At 43.3% G+C, this 16,946-nt stretch overlaps 1 protein-coding gene across 1 annotated transcript; it reads left to right on the forward strand.

Annotated features, from left to right (window-relative positions):
* Window positions 1-2,207: 2,207 nt before the first annotated feature.
* LOC109733515 (uncharacterized) lies at window positions 2,208-11,560 on the forward strand. Its single transcript, XM_020292737.4, has 20 exons — window positions 2,208-3,648; window positions 3,963-4,166; window positions 5,163-5,267; window positions 5,341-5,406; window positions 5,541-5,705; window positions 5,844-5,918; window positions 5,991-6,142; window positions 6,618-6,753; window positions 6,845-6,914; window positions 6,991-7,118; window positions 7,222-7,278; window positions 8,283-8,468; window positions 8,553-8,645; window positions 9,186-9,271; window positions 9,356-9,422; window positions 9,510-9,576; window positions 9,659-9,795; window positions 10,581-10,672; window positions 10,751-10,817; window positions 11,097-11,560. Exons 1-20 carry the CDS (start codon window positions 2,395-2,397, stop codon window positions 11,259-11,261), a joined length of 3,372 nt encoding a protein of 1,123 aa, XP_020148326.1. The 5' UTR covers window positions 2,208-2,394; the 3' UTR covers window positions 11,262-11,560.
* Window positions 11,561-16,946: the final 5,386 nt, after the last annotated feature.

Below are 16,946 nucleotides of genomic sequence, written 5' to 3' on the forward strand. Positions count from 1 at the left end.
TTTGACCGTTTGAACATTACCTAGAAAATTCATATGAACCCAAAACAAATGCAAATAAGATATCAAAATATTCACAAAAATACTACCTTTATGTGCATGTTATTTGCATTCAGGACAAAAATATTGTTTAAACTACCCGAGATTATTGATGTCATTAATGTTATTAAACCTAAAAAGGTATAGACACTATTTTTTCATGGATAAAAATGACTTGCACATATAGTGATATTTTCTAAACATTCTAATATCTTATTTGAAATTTTCCGAGTTCATATGAATTTATAAACTCAGAAAAATGCAAGTAAGGTATCATACTTCAACGTCGTACTTTTTAATCTAGTAAAAGACGAACAAAGATATGAGAACCACCCTCCAAAGCCCAAAAGCCTCACCTCTGGAAGGGACCCAAAACGGGAATTAGCAGAAGGGCACCACCAAACTATCAATCAGATCAAGGAGGCTCCATCATTGATCTTCATCATCATCATCGCCAACACCCTGTTCATCTCTTTGTAATATCGAACCCTAGTCGGAATTGTCTAGGTACACACAGATGAAGGGTGGTCACAACGTGCCCTCTGGAGTCGGGAGATGTACCCCGATCAAGGGGCATCGACTTTGTGGTTAGGAGCTCGGTTGATGACAAAAATGTTGGGGCAAACCTCTGGGGCACAAGCTGGGACCGACAATCTTGATCCAACAAGCGTCACCCAGAACTCGAACCGATTTCGTGGTATGCCCTACAACGGGCCAGTAGCCGGAATCCCATGCGTTGGGAGCCATCGAATACTGCCAAGCTTTTCCCGAAGTAGCTCAAAAACCTCCACGGCGCCTTCGCCTTGAAGGAAAAGCGATGATCAACTATCACATCTCATTCTCGCCTGTGTTCTTTTTTTTGCGGGACCTTAAGAAGTCCTGCATGGCTTCCCGTTAAGAAGGACTTGTGAAACTCGGGGGGGCATTGATGAGGGAAACATCCTACTTCCACTCAGAGTGGGCCCGGAGGAGGAGGACAGACGATTCAGTAACTAGAAGGACAAAGAGACCCCGAGAGCTTGTGGGCTCCAGAGGGTTGGCCTTAGCCCATTAGGTGAATGATGTACCCCCAACTCTATCAAAGATATAAGACAGACGGGGAAGAAAACCCTAGAGATATAGAGAACCACCCAAGTCAGTTGTCTCCGCCTCCAGGAATAGAGCTTATAACTCGTGCGCCAGAACTCTTCAGTGATCCTCACGATCCTCGACGAAAGAAATATAAACAACTCGAGGCACGAGTAGGGCATTACCTCCTCCTAGAGGGCCTGAACCTGGGTAACCCCCCGCCCCGTGCCTCACCGTCTTGATCTGCCACTCGCACGCCCAGCGAACAAATACCGTTGCTCGACATCACTGCTGATACGAAACACCTGCACCGGGTCAAAATGATACTTCCAGGCCCGAGTGCGTCTTGTATCTATGGGGTTGCTTGGTGCTACTTGATGACGCACGTACAACAATGCGAATTGGACGTCCCTCCACCGTAGTCTTGAGAACGTGAGGGGATATCAAGGCTAATTGTTTTGATGCCAACATTTCGCAAAATCAAAAGTCGTCAAAACTAAGAACTATTCTAGAGATTGACAAGAACCGTTTTTGACAGCCAAATTTTAGAGTTGCCAAGTATTGATAGCAAACCAGTTTAGCCTTCTCGTGCCAAAAGAAAAGCACCACATCAGAAAGAGCTGGAAAAACGAGGTACTCCAACAGAGTAAAAGAAATCCCCAACCCCAAGCTAGCCACCTAGGAGGCGCCAGTTGTGTTCCCTGTCACCCACCACGCGATCAATCATGAGGCTGTGCGCGATGGAACCTGGCCGCCTGTCTGTACCCATCAATGGCCAATCACTCCCTTCCATTCCATCCCCAGCTCACCTCGCGCACAGCACAGCGGCCTCGCTGCCAGTAGTAAAACAACCCAGAACCCGGCGCGACCTGGATGGAGAAGCAAGCGAAGAACGAACGAAATCATCTCCGACGCGAGTCGACATAAAATGGACGGAATAATCAAAAGCGGCAAGGCAGACAGGAGCAAAGGAATCCCGCGAACCCAAACCTCAATTCCCTCCCTCGCGGACCCAATCCAGCTCGACCCGGCCCCGCCCCCGCCCAACCAAACCAAACCAAACCCCTTCCCCCGCCGTCCTCGTCTCCTTCTGCCGCTGCCCCCGAGCCGCACCTCCCCAAACCCTACCCATATATTATTAAACCCATCCCGAGTCTCTGCCTCCGCCCGTCCCCTGTCCACCATCCCTTCCACATTCCCGCCGCCTCCCCCCGCAAAACCCTAGCCAGCCGCCCCCCCCCCCCCCCCCCCCCCCCCCCGCCGCCGCCGCCTCGGCCCGCGCCCGATCCGATGGCGTCCGCCGAAGACCAGGCCGCGGCCGCGGCGCTGCTGGGCGGCGACCCGGCGGCGTTCGACGCGCTGCTCTCCACGCTCATGTCGGCCTCCAACGCCGACCGCGCCGCCGCCGAGGCCGCCTTCCACCGCCTCCGCGGCTCCCACCCGGAGCCCCTCGCGCTGCGCCTCGCCTCCTCGCTCGCGGCCCCGGCCACCCCCGCCGAGCTCCGCGCCATGGCCGCCGTCCTCCTCCGCAAGCTCCTCTCCCCGACGGCCTCCTCCGACTCCTCCGCCGCCGCGCCGCCCCCGCTCTGGCCCCTCCTCTCCCCCGACGGCCAGGCAGCGCTCAAGGCCCACCTCCTGGCCGCGCTCCAGTCCGACCCCCCCAAGCCCATCGCCAAGAAGGTCTGCGACGCCATATCCGAGCTCGCCACGCTCCTCCTCCCGGAGAACACCTGGGCCGAGCTGCTGCCGTTCCTCTTCCGTGCGGCCTCCACCCCCGAGGCGCCCAACCCGCAGGAGTCGGCGCTGCTCATCTTCGCGCGCCTCGCGGATTACATCGCCGAATCTCTTCTCGACCATTTGATGACCATCCACAACCTTCTAGCATCTGCCCTGGCGCACCCGACCTCGCCTGATGTTCGCATCGCCGCGCTGAGCGCCGCCGTTAATCTCGTTCAGTGCCTGCCCACTAACGCGGATAGAGATAAGATGCAGGACTTGCTGCCTGCGATGATGAGGGCGCTCACGGATTGCCTGAATTCGTCCCAGGAGGCATCTGCACAGGAGGCACTGGAGCTGCTTGTGGAGCTGGCTGGTGCAGAGCCAAGGTTCCTGCGGCGACAGATTGCCGATGTGGCAGGAGCAATGCTGCAAATAGCTGAAGCTGCACAGTTGGAGGATGGAACTAGGCACCTGGCTGTCGAGTTTGTGATTACTCTTGCTGAGGCCAGGGAGCGTGCACCAGGAATGATGCGCCGGCTCCCACAGTTTGTTGGCAGGCTCTTCCAAGTACTTATGCAGATGTTGCTTGATGTAGAGGATGACCCTGCCTGGCACACTGCTGAAACCGAGGACGAAGATGCAGGTGAAGGGAACAACTATGGAGTGGCGCAGGAGTGCCTTGACCGTCTTGCCATTGCCATTGGTGGGAATGCAGTCGTGCCGATTGCATCTGAGCTGCTCCCACAATATCTTTCTGCTCCAGAGTGGCAGAAGCACCATGCTGCGCTCATCACTCTTGCACAGATTGCAGAGGGATGTGCAAAGGTTAGCCTAATAACTTCGGCCTTTTGATTACCATTGCAATAGTTTGTTACTTCAAAACCTCATTGAAATGCTTAAAAGCAATATCCATTCATTAACATTGTTGAATTAGAAATTAAATTAGTAATATGGAAACAAGATAGTGGATGCCATACTTTTACCTTGATCCCTCATTTACAAATTCTGAGTTGCCATGCCTATAAAACATTTTTGCTAGCGTTAGGCCACAAAAATGTGTTTCGTTCTATATCATTTTTGCAAGTAGGAAATAACCAAAGTTGATCATCTCCTCACCAGTTGCTGTTTGTTGCCGTCAGGTTATGCTTAAAAACTTGGAGCAGGTGGTTTCGATGATACTGAACGGATTCCAACACCCTCATCCTCGAGTGCGGTGGGCTGCAATCAATGCCATTGGTCAGCTGTCTACAGATTTGGGCCCAGACTTGCAGGTTCAGTACCACCAGAAGGTGCTGCCTGCATTGGCTAACGCCATGGATGATTTTCAGAATCCACGGGTGCAGGCAAGTGTTAAAATACTAGCATCAAACTTGATCAGTTGACTCAGAAAATCCTTGTTTTTATTTATAACGAGTTTTTAGTGCTTATGTGGCTGAGATTATCTCAGTGGAGACATAGTACATTCATATGTAAGAAACATACTTCCTTTAAGCTCAAGACATTCTTCATTAGATAAAGATTCAATCTATAACGAGTTTTTAGTGCTTATGCGGTTGAGATTATCTCAGTAGAGACATAGTACAGTCAGATGTAAGAAACATACTTCCTTTATGCTCGAGACATTCTTCATTAGATAAAGAATTCAATCTATTTGTGCTCTAGTTGTAACAAATTATTAGGTATTTCGTTATCATTGTTGAGATATGTAACAAAAACATAAATTTCCTTTGTATTCTCCAGGTTTTTCTGCTACCTGTTATACATTAGATACTTTGACATTTACTTTCGGAATGGTTCTGATCAAGTCTACGTAGTAAAGCACCTCTAGGAAATGTCTCACACAACTATTGTGAAGTATGCTCCTAACTTGTAAATAAGCTGATTGATTAATAAATTTCATATAGAAGTCCAAATTCTGGCCCTATCTTATGTTTTTCTGGTTGGCTGGCCCCTTTGTATTCCATCTTGATTAATATCAGTATTGTTTTTTATATTTTTCTGAATATTTTCCATGTCGGATCCACAACAGAGAAACTGTTTCTAGGTGCAACAGAGAAATTCACATGGCCTGCATGCAGTACTATATTAACTCACCAAGTCTGGTGTTTAGTTTACTGTGCGTTTGAAACTGCTTCTGTTTAAAGTTTTGCATGCATTGTGCTACCACTTTTTTGAATTTCATTGTACTTCTGTTATTGCCAAGAAATTTTGTACCCTATGTGTACTATGCACATTAGGGTTTAATTACTAATCTAATATTGATTTATTGTGTCTACTATCCTTCTTGACAAGCACATGCTGTAATATTGATTTATTGTGTCTATTATCTTTCTTGACAGGCACATGCTGCGTCTGCAATCTTGAATTTCAGCGAGAATTGCACGCCCGAAATTCTGACACCGTACCTGGATGGAATTGTTAGCAAATTACTTGTTCTTCTCCAGGTATGCATCTAGGTTCCCTTGCGCCACTGTTTGTACAGGTAGAAAATATGTTAACCTTTCATGTTGTTTTCAGAATGGTAAGCAAATGGTGCAAGAGGGAGCATTGACAGCTTTAGCATCAGTAGCTGATTCATCGCAGGTAACTGCTTGTGTGGAAGTTAACAGCTACATTCAATATCACCTTTAATGGCTGCAACACTTTCATGATTTATAGCTAATTGATCATGATGACTTTATAATATTATATGATGTATGATACACTTTGTTTTTCAGGACCACTTCAAGAAATATTATGATGCTGTTATGCCGTACCTGAAAGCTATTTTGATGAATGCAACTGACAAGTCTAATAGGATGCTCCGTGCCAAGTCCATGGAGTGTATAAGTCTTGTTGGAATGGCTGTAGGCAAGGATAAATTTAGGGATGATGCCAAGCAGGTTAGTATCTCGTTTCTTTTCTAATTTTATAGTGGACATTCATATATATCCTACTTGAATTTCTGCTGGACATCATTTTGTTGGAATGACTATTTTTTCCTGAGGCATTCTGTTCCAAATTTACCTGATAATTTGCAGGTCATGGAAGTGCTTATGGCTTTGCAAGGAACTCCAATGGAAACAGATGATCCGATAACCAGCTACATGTTGCAGGTATGCTTCAAAGTAGGAAATTGATTGTAATTGCATTTTGAATTTTTATAACCATCTCCCTGCATGTGACAGGCTTGGGCCAGGCTATGCAAATGTCTTGGACAGGATTTTCTTCCTTACATGCATGTTGTTATGCCACCACTGCTTCAGTCTGCTCAGCTGAAGCCTGATGTCACAATTACTTCAGCCGAATCAGATGATGAAATAGAATCAGATGACGACAGGTTTGTGTTACCTTCTCAATAATTGTTTTGGGAAATCCACTGAACTAAAAGTTGGCTCCCTTTAACCGGAAACTACCATATAGGCTGTCAACATGCTTAATTTAGTCTTCTGAAAATAGTAACAAGTTTATTTCAACTTTGTTTTGAATACTACTTACAGAAGCCTTCACAAAAAAGGACTAAAACTTGCAAATTGCGGTTCTCTGGTTCAGAGTGTATGGCTCTCTATATGTAAAGTCTTTTGCACTACTTCCGTGTTTGTTTATGTCCCCAGTATTATCCACATAATCCATTAACTAGTGGTTGCAAGTTACATACGCTATAGTGTTCATGCAGTGTTTATTATATGTTTTGATTTGTTTGTACACCATGTGCGAGCATGTTACCCCCCCCCCCCCCCCCCCCCCCTTTGTTTTTGCTTTTAACTGCGTATTAATTTTGCAATAACACCGCTGATTTTTGGTATTTTGTACAGCATTGAAACAATCACACTTGGTGACAAAAGAATTGGAATTCGAACTAGTGTGCTGGAAGAGAAAGCAACAGCTTGCAACATGCTGTGTTGCTATGCTGATGAGCTCAAGGAGGGTTTCTTCCCATGGATTGATCAGGTTTATTATCCCGTTCAGTCATTCACAAAGCAATTGTCTGATTTTTTAACTTTTGATAACCGTGGACGTGACTGGAACAAATTCCATGCAGGTTGCTCCTACATTGGTCCCTCTGCTTAAGTTTTACTTCCATGAAGAAGTGAGAAGAGCTGCTGTTGCAGGTACTTTGATGATCTACATTTATTTTCATTTAGATTTTGTGTGTTTCTTTTAACATTTTTTGCAACAATTATGCAGCTATGCCTGAACTGTTACGTTCGGCAAAATTGGCTGTTGAGAAGGGGCAGGCTCCAGGACGCGACGAGTCTTACGTTAAACAATTGTCTGATTTCATAATTCCAGCTCTGGTTGAAGCGCTGCACAAGGTCTTTGCAAAACCTTGTCCCTAAGTTCATGATAACATTGGTTTGTTTTACACTTTAACTAAATGCTAACAGCTGGAATTTCTTGCATCCATCTACCATACAGGAGCCGGAAACCGAAATGTGCTCATCCATGCTGGATTCCTTAAATGAGTGTATGCAGGTCTGTTCTGTTTTCTGATCATATTATGGCAGTGCACTGGTGTATATATAATAATACTTGGTGATCTGTTGGTCTGCGTCACTTGCTAGATTCCAATGTACAAGCACTTAAGTTAATCAGCATGGACAACTATCCTTTCATTCTGTGTGTGTTGTTGTTGGGGGGGGGGGGGGGGAGTACAGTACTTTGTGGGTTGTGTCACTTGTTCATGTTAGCGAGTATGATTAGGTCCTAGATTGTAACTGGTAATTGTGTATTTGCTTGTCTCGACTAATATACAAAAAATGTGGTGGAGGATAGCTTTCTAAACGAATGTAGTATCTCCATATTGATGACTACTTGTGGGCTACCAGATAACATATAACTGATTGAAGGCTTTCCGAAATAGCCTGATGTGATGTCCAATATCACGGTGAGGGTCCTCCACAACTCCCTAACTAGGCCCACAGATTTATATGCTCTATATGGTATTAGAAACAACTTATATCATAAAGTTCTTCTCAGTTTGGATTACCACCCTTACATTCTGTATGTCTATTGTGCTGTTGTGGGAACCAAATTTACGTTCCCGTCTCAGCAGTGCTGAGGAACAGGGGGAGTAACAACTTAATGTGATGACTGTTGGAAGATCGACATATTTCAGTCTTCATTAACTTGCATATCACTTCATATTATATATTGGTGGAAGTTGTTAGCGTTGGTAGTACCATGAAGTTGCTTCTTTTGTAAGAAAAACTTTGTACGACTAGCCAAGTACACCATTTGTATAAAAGTACCTAGGTGCTTATTGCTGTTTATGGATTAGCATTTAGCAAGAGATAAATTATTTTTTCTTATTTATTGTGTTCAAAGCATAGATTCTTTTGAATGGATCAACACTTGAGCCATCATCTGTACAATGTTACCTAGTTAGTCAGTTCTGTATGGCACACATTTAATTGTTTCTTGACTTCTAGAGAGTTTGCTTTACCAGATTTCTCACTGACCTTACTTTCACTGAACAGCTTTCTGGATGTCTTCTTGATGAGAATCAAGTAAGAGCTATTTCGGATGAGATTAAGAATGTTATTATAGCCAGTGCAACCAGGAAAAGAGACAGATCAGAGAGAACAAAAGCAGAAGATTTTGATGCTGATGAAGGAGAACTACTCAAAGAAGAGAATGAGCAGGAGGAGGAAGTGTTCGATCAGGTTATGTTTCTTGACGTGTCTGTGAATTGCTTGTGTTCTGCAATTTCATTTTTGAATTGACATTCTCTATATGTTTACACTCAGGTCGGCGAGTGCCTGGGAACTTTGATTAAAACCTTTAAAGCTTCTTTCTTGCCGTTCTTTGATGAGCTATCTGTGTACGTTACACCAATGTTGGTAAGTTGATTGAATCCCACCTTGTTTGGGCATGTGCATAGTGTTGTGGGCACACATTTGTTTGGAGTTCAGTTTCTAATATTTTTCCAATTACAACTGATTCTGTGTTAGTTCTCTCATTTGACCCAATTAGCATACAAAATTCCTCTTGAGTTCGCACAAAATGTAGGGATCAAATCTCATGTTGATATTTTTCCCATATTCCTGTGTGCCTTTGTCTCATTGGTTTTTGGGAAGAACTGTGGAACAGTGGAAGAAAACTACATGCCTTCTGTTTGACCGAACCATTTCATTTCTGAAAGCTGTGGAACTAATAAGGTGACAGCTAAAATAGTATGTAAAGCACTGTTAGCTTGGATAGAAACAATAACTTGCAGCCTTGAATTGTGAATGCCTCTCTCCTTGGTCTCTTCATTTATATGGTGCCAAAGGGTAATGTTTATGATCATTACCATGTTGTTGTAGGCCTATGCCTGTTGGAATGTCTCCATTATATCCTGGTATCGTATTTAGTATTTTTATCTCATCTTTAATTTTCAGGGGAAGGACAAGACAGCTGAGGAGAGAAGGATAGCTATCTGCATTTTTGATGACATTGCAGAGCAATGTCGTGAGTCGGCTCTGAAGTATGTTTCTCCTCAACATTAGTTATGTCTTATGTGTAAACTGGGTTTTAATTGTAACTGAATCATGTCTTTTCGCCTGAGCAGGTATTATGATACCTATGTTCCTTTCTTGTTGGAGGCATCCAACGATGATAACTCAGATGTTCGGCAGGTCTGTATTTGTGTTCTCATGTTGCCTTAACTTTTTTTGTCTGTAATACATGACACTGATGTAGTGACAAAATCATCATCATTTTAGGCTGCTGTTTATGGCCTGGGCGTATGTGCTGAGTTTGGTGGTCTTACTTTCCGTCCTTTAGTTGGAGGTAAGTTCTGAATCTTATGGCTTAGTACTACAAGCATCTTGAAGTCATTCCATTTAACACAATAATGCTTTTAAAAATTCAGAGGCCCTGTCAAAGCTGAACAATGTTATCAGACATCCAGAAGCACAACATGCAGATAATATTATGGCATATGATAATGCTGTTTCAGCACTTGGAAAAATATGTCAATTTCATCGCGATGGGATTGATGCGGCTCAGGTATATGCTTAAATCTCACTTCCAGGTTCTATTAAGAGACTAAACTTTACAAGGGCCCGTTTGGTTCATAATATTTCGAAAATGCAGGAATAGCAAAACGTCAGAATTCAGTTGTTTAACCCTACAGGAATTTCTAACCAAAAATTGTTTTGTTGGTCCACTGAAAAATTACAAGAAATTTTCTTAAGGATTAGGTGCATTCCATAGTTGTCATTTAAACTAAGGGGAAATTTCCATGAGGTTGGTGTCATTGGGAAAATACCTTCGGAATTTGCATGCGAAGTAGATAGAGATCATAGGAAAATCCTATGATTTTCAGTCCTACACAAACCAAACAAGCTCTGTAGATAAAAAATCATATGGAATGAAATCCTCCAAAATTCCTATTATATTCTTTTGAACCGAAGAGACATAAGGTTGTTTGCTATCTTTTTGCGATATTTGATGATGTACTCCCTCCGTTTCTAAATATAAGTCTTTGTAGAGATTTCACTATGGACCACATACAGATGTATATAGACGCATTTTAGAGTGAGATTCGCTCATTTTGCTCCGTATGTAGTCCATAGTAGAATCTCTACAAAGACACTTATATAGGAACGGAGGGAGTACATTCCATGCGCACCAGCATGTGGATTGTAAGTGAATGAAAGGACATATGTATTTGGATTCTGATGATTTTTTCCTAGCTATTAGTTCAATATCAAGCTGAGATACCTCTACTCTACATCTGCTGTGCATGTTTACTATTTAATGGTTTAAACTGAATAAATTATGCTTCTCAGGTCATTCCAGCATGGCTTGGTTGCTTGCCTATAAAAGATGACAAGATTGAAGCAAAAGTTGTACATGATCAGCTTTGTTCGATGGTGGAGAGGTATCTGCTCTTAGTGTCAGCATGGCAGCAACAGTAGAGTATTTCTTGCATTTTATATAACCTGTTCTTTATGTGCAGATCGGACGCACAGGTTCTTGGACCTCATAGTCAGTATCTTCCTAAAATAGTTTCTATTTTTGCCGAGGTAATTTTGACTTCTGTGCTTGTTCTGTCAGTCTGTCACCTCCAGTTAGGGGGTGATGTAGTATTTGCTGAATGAAATAATGAAAACAAAACAGTACATGCAGTTTGATGTGTAAATTCATGTGATCATTTATTTTGAGTTTGGGCCGAGGTCTCAGCTTTTAGCCATGCGGTAGCTGCAGACTTTTTTATCCAACAGCACATCTTGATATCCTAGTTTAGTTTTCGATGTAGAATTTAGTAAATGATTGGTTACTAAATGTTGTGTTTTTCTATGTAGGTTCTGTGCAATGGAAAGGAGCTTGCAACAGATGAAACAACCACCCGGATGATCAGTGTTCTGAAGCGATTTCAGCAGACATTGCCACCTGATTTTCTTGCCTCCACATTTTCCACCTTGCAACCACAGCAGCAGCTTATGCTACAGTCCATCCTATCCACATAGTTCCACTCTTCTGTCTTGTGGCTGCAAGGTTGGGGCTTGCTTTTCTTTCCATAATTCGCCAATTTTTTGTGTTGAATCTTTTTCTGGGGGAGTTCATTTGTGCATGCATTGGTCGCTTCAAGGGATTGGTGGTCGCCATACCATATGGTTTTGATGTAGAGTGTATATTATCTTGTATTCAAATATGATTTTGGGGCGTGCTGCGTCAAAGGTGTAAGGGCAATGGCGAAAATTGTTGTTGGTTGAGTTGAACAATGGTGCATCAGTTTTGGTAATGAGATTGTTATGGATTTGTGTGATGATCCCCATCTGTTTTATGGTTTTGTGTGATGATCCCTGTCTGTTCTGCATAAATGTACTACCTCCGTCTAGGCGAATAAGTCATTCGCGTAGTTCTAGGTCGACAATTTAACTATTTTAATATGTATTATATGTGATAAAAAATATATATTTAGAAACTACATCCGTTTAGAAATCTAGTGATATACTTTTCATGACATATAACACATATTTAATTTCTTAAATTGATGACCTAGAATTACGTGAATGACTTATTCATCGAGACGGAGGTAGTAGATAGGTTAGCAGCTGCATTCCATGTTATTTACTCTTTTTTAAGCAAGATTATTAATATCACTCTTAAATGCTACCTTCCCCTGTACAAGCTGTCGAAATAAAGCAGTTCACTACTCACACTACCTGGCATAAGCTTAGGCTCTGTTTGGATTTAAAGTATGTTGGAGATCAGAGTATTGGAAAACTACAGTTTTTAAATCTGCTGCTGTGTGATACCACAGAATGCATAACAGTATTTTACAGCATTTACAAAAGGAAAAGTGTTAAAATTACCCGACTGATTTTAATGCAACCTACGCGCCACGCGTCCTTTGTGTGGCCCAAGCACCGCTTTGCTTCGTAGTCTTATCCCTCCCGAGCTCTCATCGGCTCACCTGCTGTCTCAGAGCTGCAATGGAGCGCTTACCAGCGATCTCGCCACTGCTCGTCGGCGCTGCAATGGAGCGCTCGCCGGCGCTCCCGATGCTGCAATGGAGTGCTTCACCGGCGGTCTTGGAGCTGCAATGGAGCGCTCACCTGTGGTCTCGGTTGTTCACTGGCGCTGCAATCGAACGCTTCATTGGGCGGTCTCGGAGTTGCCATGGAGCGCTCACCGGCAGTCTCGCCATTGCTCGTCGGGCGGCGCTGCAATGGAGCACTCGCCGGCGCTCCCGACGCTGCAACCGAGCGAGTGACGAGCTGCGGGAGAGCGACTCAGGATTCGCGAGAGAAAAGGACGGTCGTGATGGTGCGTATCGAACGACAGTGGAGGCGGCTTACGTTTTGCCGAAATCAACCGGATGATTGGTAGCACGCGCCTTTACAAAAATCATGAGGTGTTTGGCACATGCATTATTTACGGTAGTTCTTTTTACACGTTTCAGTATACTAGCTAGTACGAGCTTCCCTTAAAAAAAAGGAGCCTGTACGAGTTTCCCCTCTCTGTTATGCCGGATTTTATGTTCCGGTGGTGCAAACTTTTAGCCCAGAAAAACTAGGTCACGTAACTTAATTGTCTTTATTTACTAGCTTCTCCTTTGCCGGATTGTACTTTCTCTAGTCTTTTTTAGTCCGCATGTAAGTTTTGTCTGAAGTCAAAGTATCTCTACTTTGACCAAACTTATAAAAAAAATCAACTTTTTAAATGCCAAATCAGTATTGTTAGGTTTACTATAAAATATAGTTTCATAGTATATATATTTGCTATTGTAGATGTTGATACTCCCTTCATTCCGCAATGTAGTGCGCCCGAGCTTTCTGAGATTTGAGTTTGGCCATAAATTTAACCAACGAGATCGACTGCGGCGGGAGCAAAAATTGCAACACCGAATTCGTATTTTCGATAAATTCAGTGATATAATTTTTGCTCCCGCCGCAGTCGGTCTCGTTGGTTAAATTTACGGTCAAACTTGAATCTCAAAAAGCGCGGGCGCACTACATTATGAAATGAAGGGAATACTTTTTAAGATAAATTTGATCAAATTTTGTAAAGTTTGTCTTGACACAAATCTAATATGCAAAGTAAAAAGGACCGGAGGGAGTATGTGCCAAACCTAGTCCCAAAATAAATAAATACCAAACCAAATAAAGTTGTGCGAGCAACCTTCTATGGTGTCAGACGGTCTTAAACATTTGGAAACAACTAAGGCTAGCGAATTCCAGAATTCAGGTGCATGCACCCAACGGAGTAGAGAGGAATCGGCAAAAAGAAATACCCAAGTCACCTTTCAGATAATCTTTCCTGCATCAGGAACTTCATTTGAACGGTTCCTTCCTCCGAGATAATCAAGCCCCCCGAGCACGCCACTGGACTACCTCCCCCCTCCATCCACTCCTGTTCTTCGTGGCCTCCTCTCTCAGCACAAGACAAATCTGAATCGAATCTGCACCAAAAGATGCGAGAAGATGCCCCTCCTGACTTTTGCGCTGCTCAAAAAGTGGTATTTTGTCTCGTCCGCGCTAATAATCTACGGGGCTCGACAAGGAAACGCACATTGACAGCGACAAACATAGCATCTCCGCCGCTATAAAACAAATTCCGTTAGGATGGGCCTCCTTGGAGCCATCTCCGGGTTCATAAAATATGGGTGCCACAATGTGGGTGCACCAGTCTTATACGCTCAATCAACGAGAGGACTTGGAATATTGGCAGCGTGGCTGCTAGCAACTTGACAAAATTCACCTTTTTGATAGGATGAGGGTAGCACGACTTTTATATTGAAAAGGGTCCATCGTTTTGCTCCATGGCTGAAACGCAAGGTTGATTTTTGGGTGCGGATGACAAGGACCTGCTCCATTTGAATAGCAGTGGCGTCTCTTTTGGTGCTCAGACTAGATAAGAGCTCTTGTCATCAACGTTGCTTCAACCTTAACCATCTACCCCCTCCGTTCGGAATTACTTATCACGAAAATGGATGTATACGTCTAGATACATCCATTTTCGTGATAAGTAATTCCGAACGGAGGGAGTAATATTTGTTGTAAACTGTTAAGCGGAGTATTCTAAAGAGTGAACTGAAAGATTGCTAAAGTTCATGTTTTTCTCGAGCTGTAAACCGTAGTATCAACATGGATTATTTCCCTTATAATCGCTCTGAATTATATAATCGATGATACTAAATGAAACGTGGAGTCTTCGAGAAATCTAAGGTAAAACCTTCACAATAGTACATAAAACATGATGCTACGATTATGCCAGACAAGGCAGCAAGAGAAGGTCATCGTGTTGCTAGATTCAGAAACATGTTGACTGTGCAGACGAAAGAACAAGAAACAAGCAAATGGTGTGCCGAAAGCGATCTTCACTACACCACCTCCTAGAATGGAGGGCGAACGAATGCCGGCATAAATAGTTCAAAAAAGGCAAACATGTGTAGAGGAAGTCACCGGCAAATGGTTGTGAGGTAAGACTGGTATCAATACCCGTAGGCAATGCAAAACTGTATGCATCCTCACTGTCTCCACTAGCTCTTGATATCGTGTTGTTCAGATCGTGTGTACTTAATATCAGCTTGATATAAATATCTTACCATATATTGGAACCATTTCCAGTCAAAGATCAGTTTGTGCTTGTTTGGGGTTACGACAAGGAGATCCACTATCCCGATACTTTTTTAATATTGTGGTTTATATGCGTGCAAACCTTATCGATTGCGCAAAAGACGCATGTCCGGTTAGTGGAGTGGTGTCGGCATCTGGTGGATGGCAGGCTTTCCATCCCACTATATGTTGATGATACGATTTACTTCGGAAAGGCAAAAAATCTTAGGCTTGTGTTGTGTGCTTTCGAGCAGTTTCCAGTACAGCATCATTTTCAGTCCGAAGATCATCATGATACGCTCTCAGTTTCTCAAGCTCTTGCCTCATTTGAAGAAAATCATAGGTAAGCTTCTTGTGGTCGGTCGAGAGGGCCTCATGACGACTTACAAGTTCATCACCCTTTGACTAAAAACTTTTAAGATCACCAGTCAAAGTTTGACTACGATCCATTTCCTCGTTCAACAGATCATCGCTTTTGTCTACTCCCTCCGTTCCACAATACATGCCTTCCATTTGTCAAAATATAGATGTATCTAGACATGTTTTAGTATATAGGTATATTCATTTTTGGACAAATGGAAGTCAAGTATTTTGGAATGGAGGGAGTAGCAAATTTTGAATCTTTTCCACAGAATTTTGTTGCTAAGTGGCAATTTTAGCAAGTTCCCAATAGCTAGGTTTTAGATTATCATCAGGTTCTCCCTCACTTGTATCAAAGTATGAGGAACGTGAGGATACCTTGGCACCTCTTGCCATGAAGCAATAAGTGGGAGCAGAGTCGTCGTCTTGAAGATGGACTTGGCGACGAATGCGGTAGCGAGAGCAAGGCTCACCACACCAGAATCAGACTCCTCCTCACATTCTTCCTCAACTTCCTCAGGGTCAGATTCTTCCTCGGAATCCATTTCCTTCCCCATGAAAGCGTGGGCTCTACTAGAACTGCCCTTCTTGTAAGATGAATATTTTGAAGAAGACTTTGAAGATTTCTTCTTCTTCTTTTCATCAGAACTATCATCCTTGATCTTCTTTGATTCCTTTTCCTAGAGAGGGCAATCAACAATATAGTGCCCATGCTTCTTGAATTTGTGGCAGGTTCTCTTCTTGTAGTCCCGAGAAGAAGTTTCTCAAGTTTTCTTTGTGTCATACTTTGAAGACTTCCCAAAGCGATTCTTCTTTGAGAACTTCTAAAATTTCCTCACAAGTAATGCAAGCTCTCTGCCAGTTTCTTCGGGTCCACCAGAACTGTAGTCAGATTCTTCTTAAGACGAAGAAACTGCTTTGCCTCCAGGGCACGGGGTCTTCCATAGCTTGGTCCATAGAGATCTCTTTTCTCAGCTCGTTGAAATTCATGAGTATTGAGCCTCTCAAGAATATTAGCAGGATCCAGAGACTTGTAATCAGGACGCTCTTGAATCATGAGGATCAAAGTATCAAAGGAACTGTCAAGTGACCTCAGCAATTTCTTCACCACTTCATGGTTGGTGATGTTAGTGGCGCCAAGAGCTTGAAGCTCATTGGAGATGTCAGTGAGATGATCAAATGTGAGCCAGACACTTTCTTCGTCTAGCCTCTTGAAAGGACGTGGATGACTCCTAGAGGGGGGATGAACAGGTGGTTTAAAAACAATTACAGTTTAGGCTTGAACAAATGTGGAATAAAACTAGCGTTTAATTTTTCAAGCAGAAAACCTAAATAAACTAGGCTCAACTATGTGCACCAACAACTTATGATAAGCAAGATAAACAACTATGTAATAGGAAGACATATAACATGAATCCCTATGGCTATCACAAAGTAAGTGCACAAAGTAAAGGGCACGGGTAAGAGATAACCAAGGCACGCGGAGACGATGATGTATTCTGAAGTTCACACCCTTGCGGATGCTAATCTCGATTAGAGCGATGTGGAGGCACAATGCTCCCCAAAAGGCAGGGCCACCCTATTCTTCTCATGCCCTCGCATAGTGCAAGGTGTCGTGATTCCACTAAGGGACTGCTACTTCTTGAGCTTGCGTTGGTTTTTCCCTTGAAGAGGAAAGAGTGATGCCGCGAAGTAGAGATAAGTATTTCCCTCAGTTGAGAACCAAGGTAT

Source organism: Aegilops tauschii, chromosome 2 (genome assembly GCF_002575655.3).
Source record: "Aegilops tauschii subsp. strangulata cultivar AL8/78 chromosome 2, Aet v6.0, whole genome shotgun sequence".
In the NCBI taxonomy this organism is placed as follows: domain Eukaryota; kingdom Viridiplantae; phylum Streptophyta; class Magnoliopsida; order Poales; family Poaceae; genus Aegilops; species Aegilops tauschii.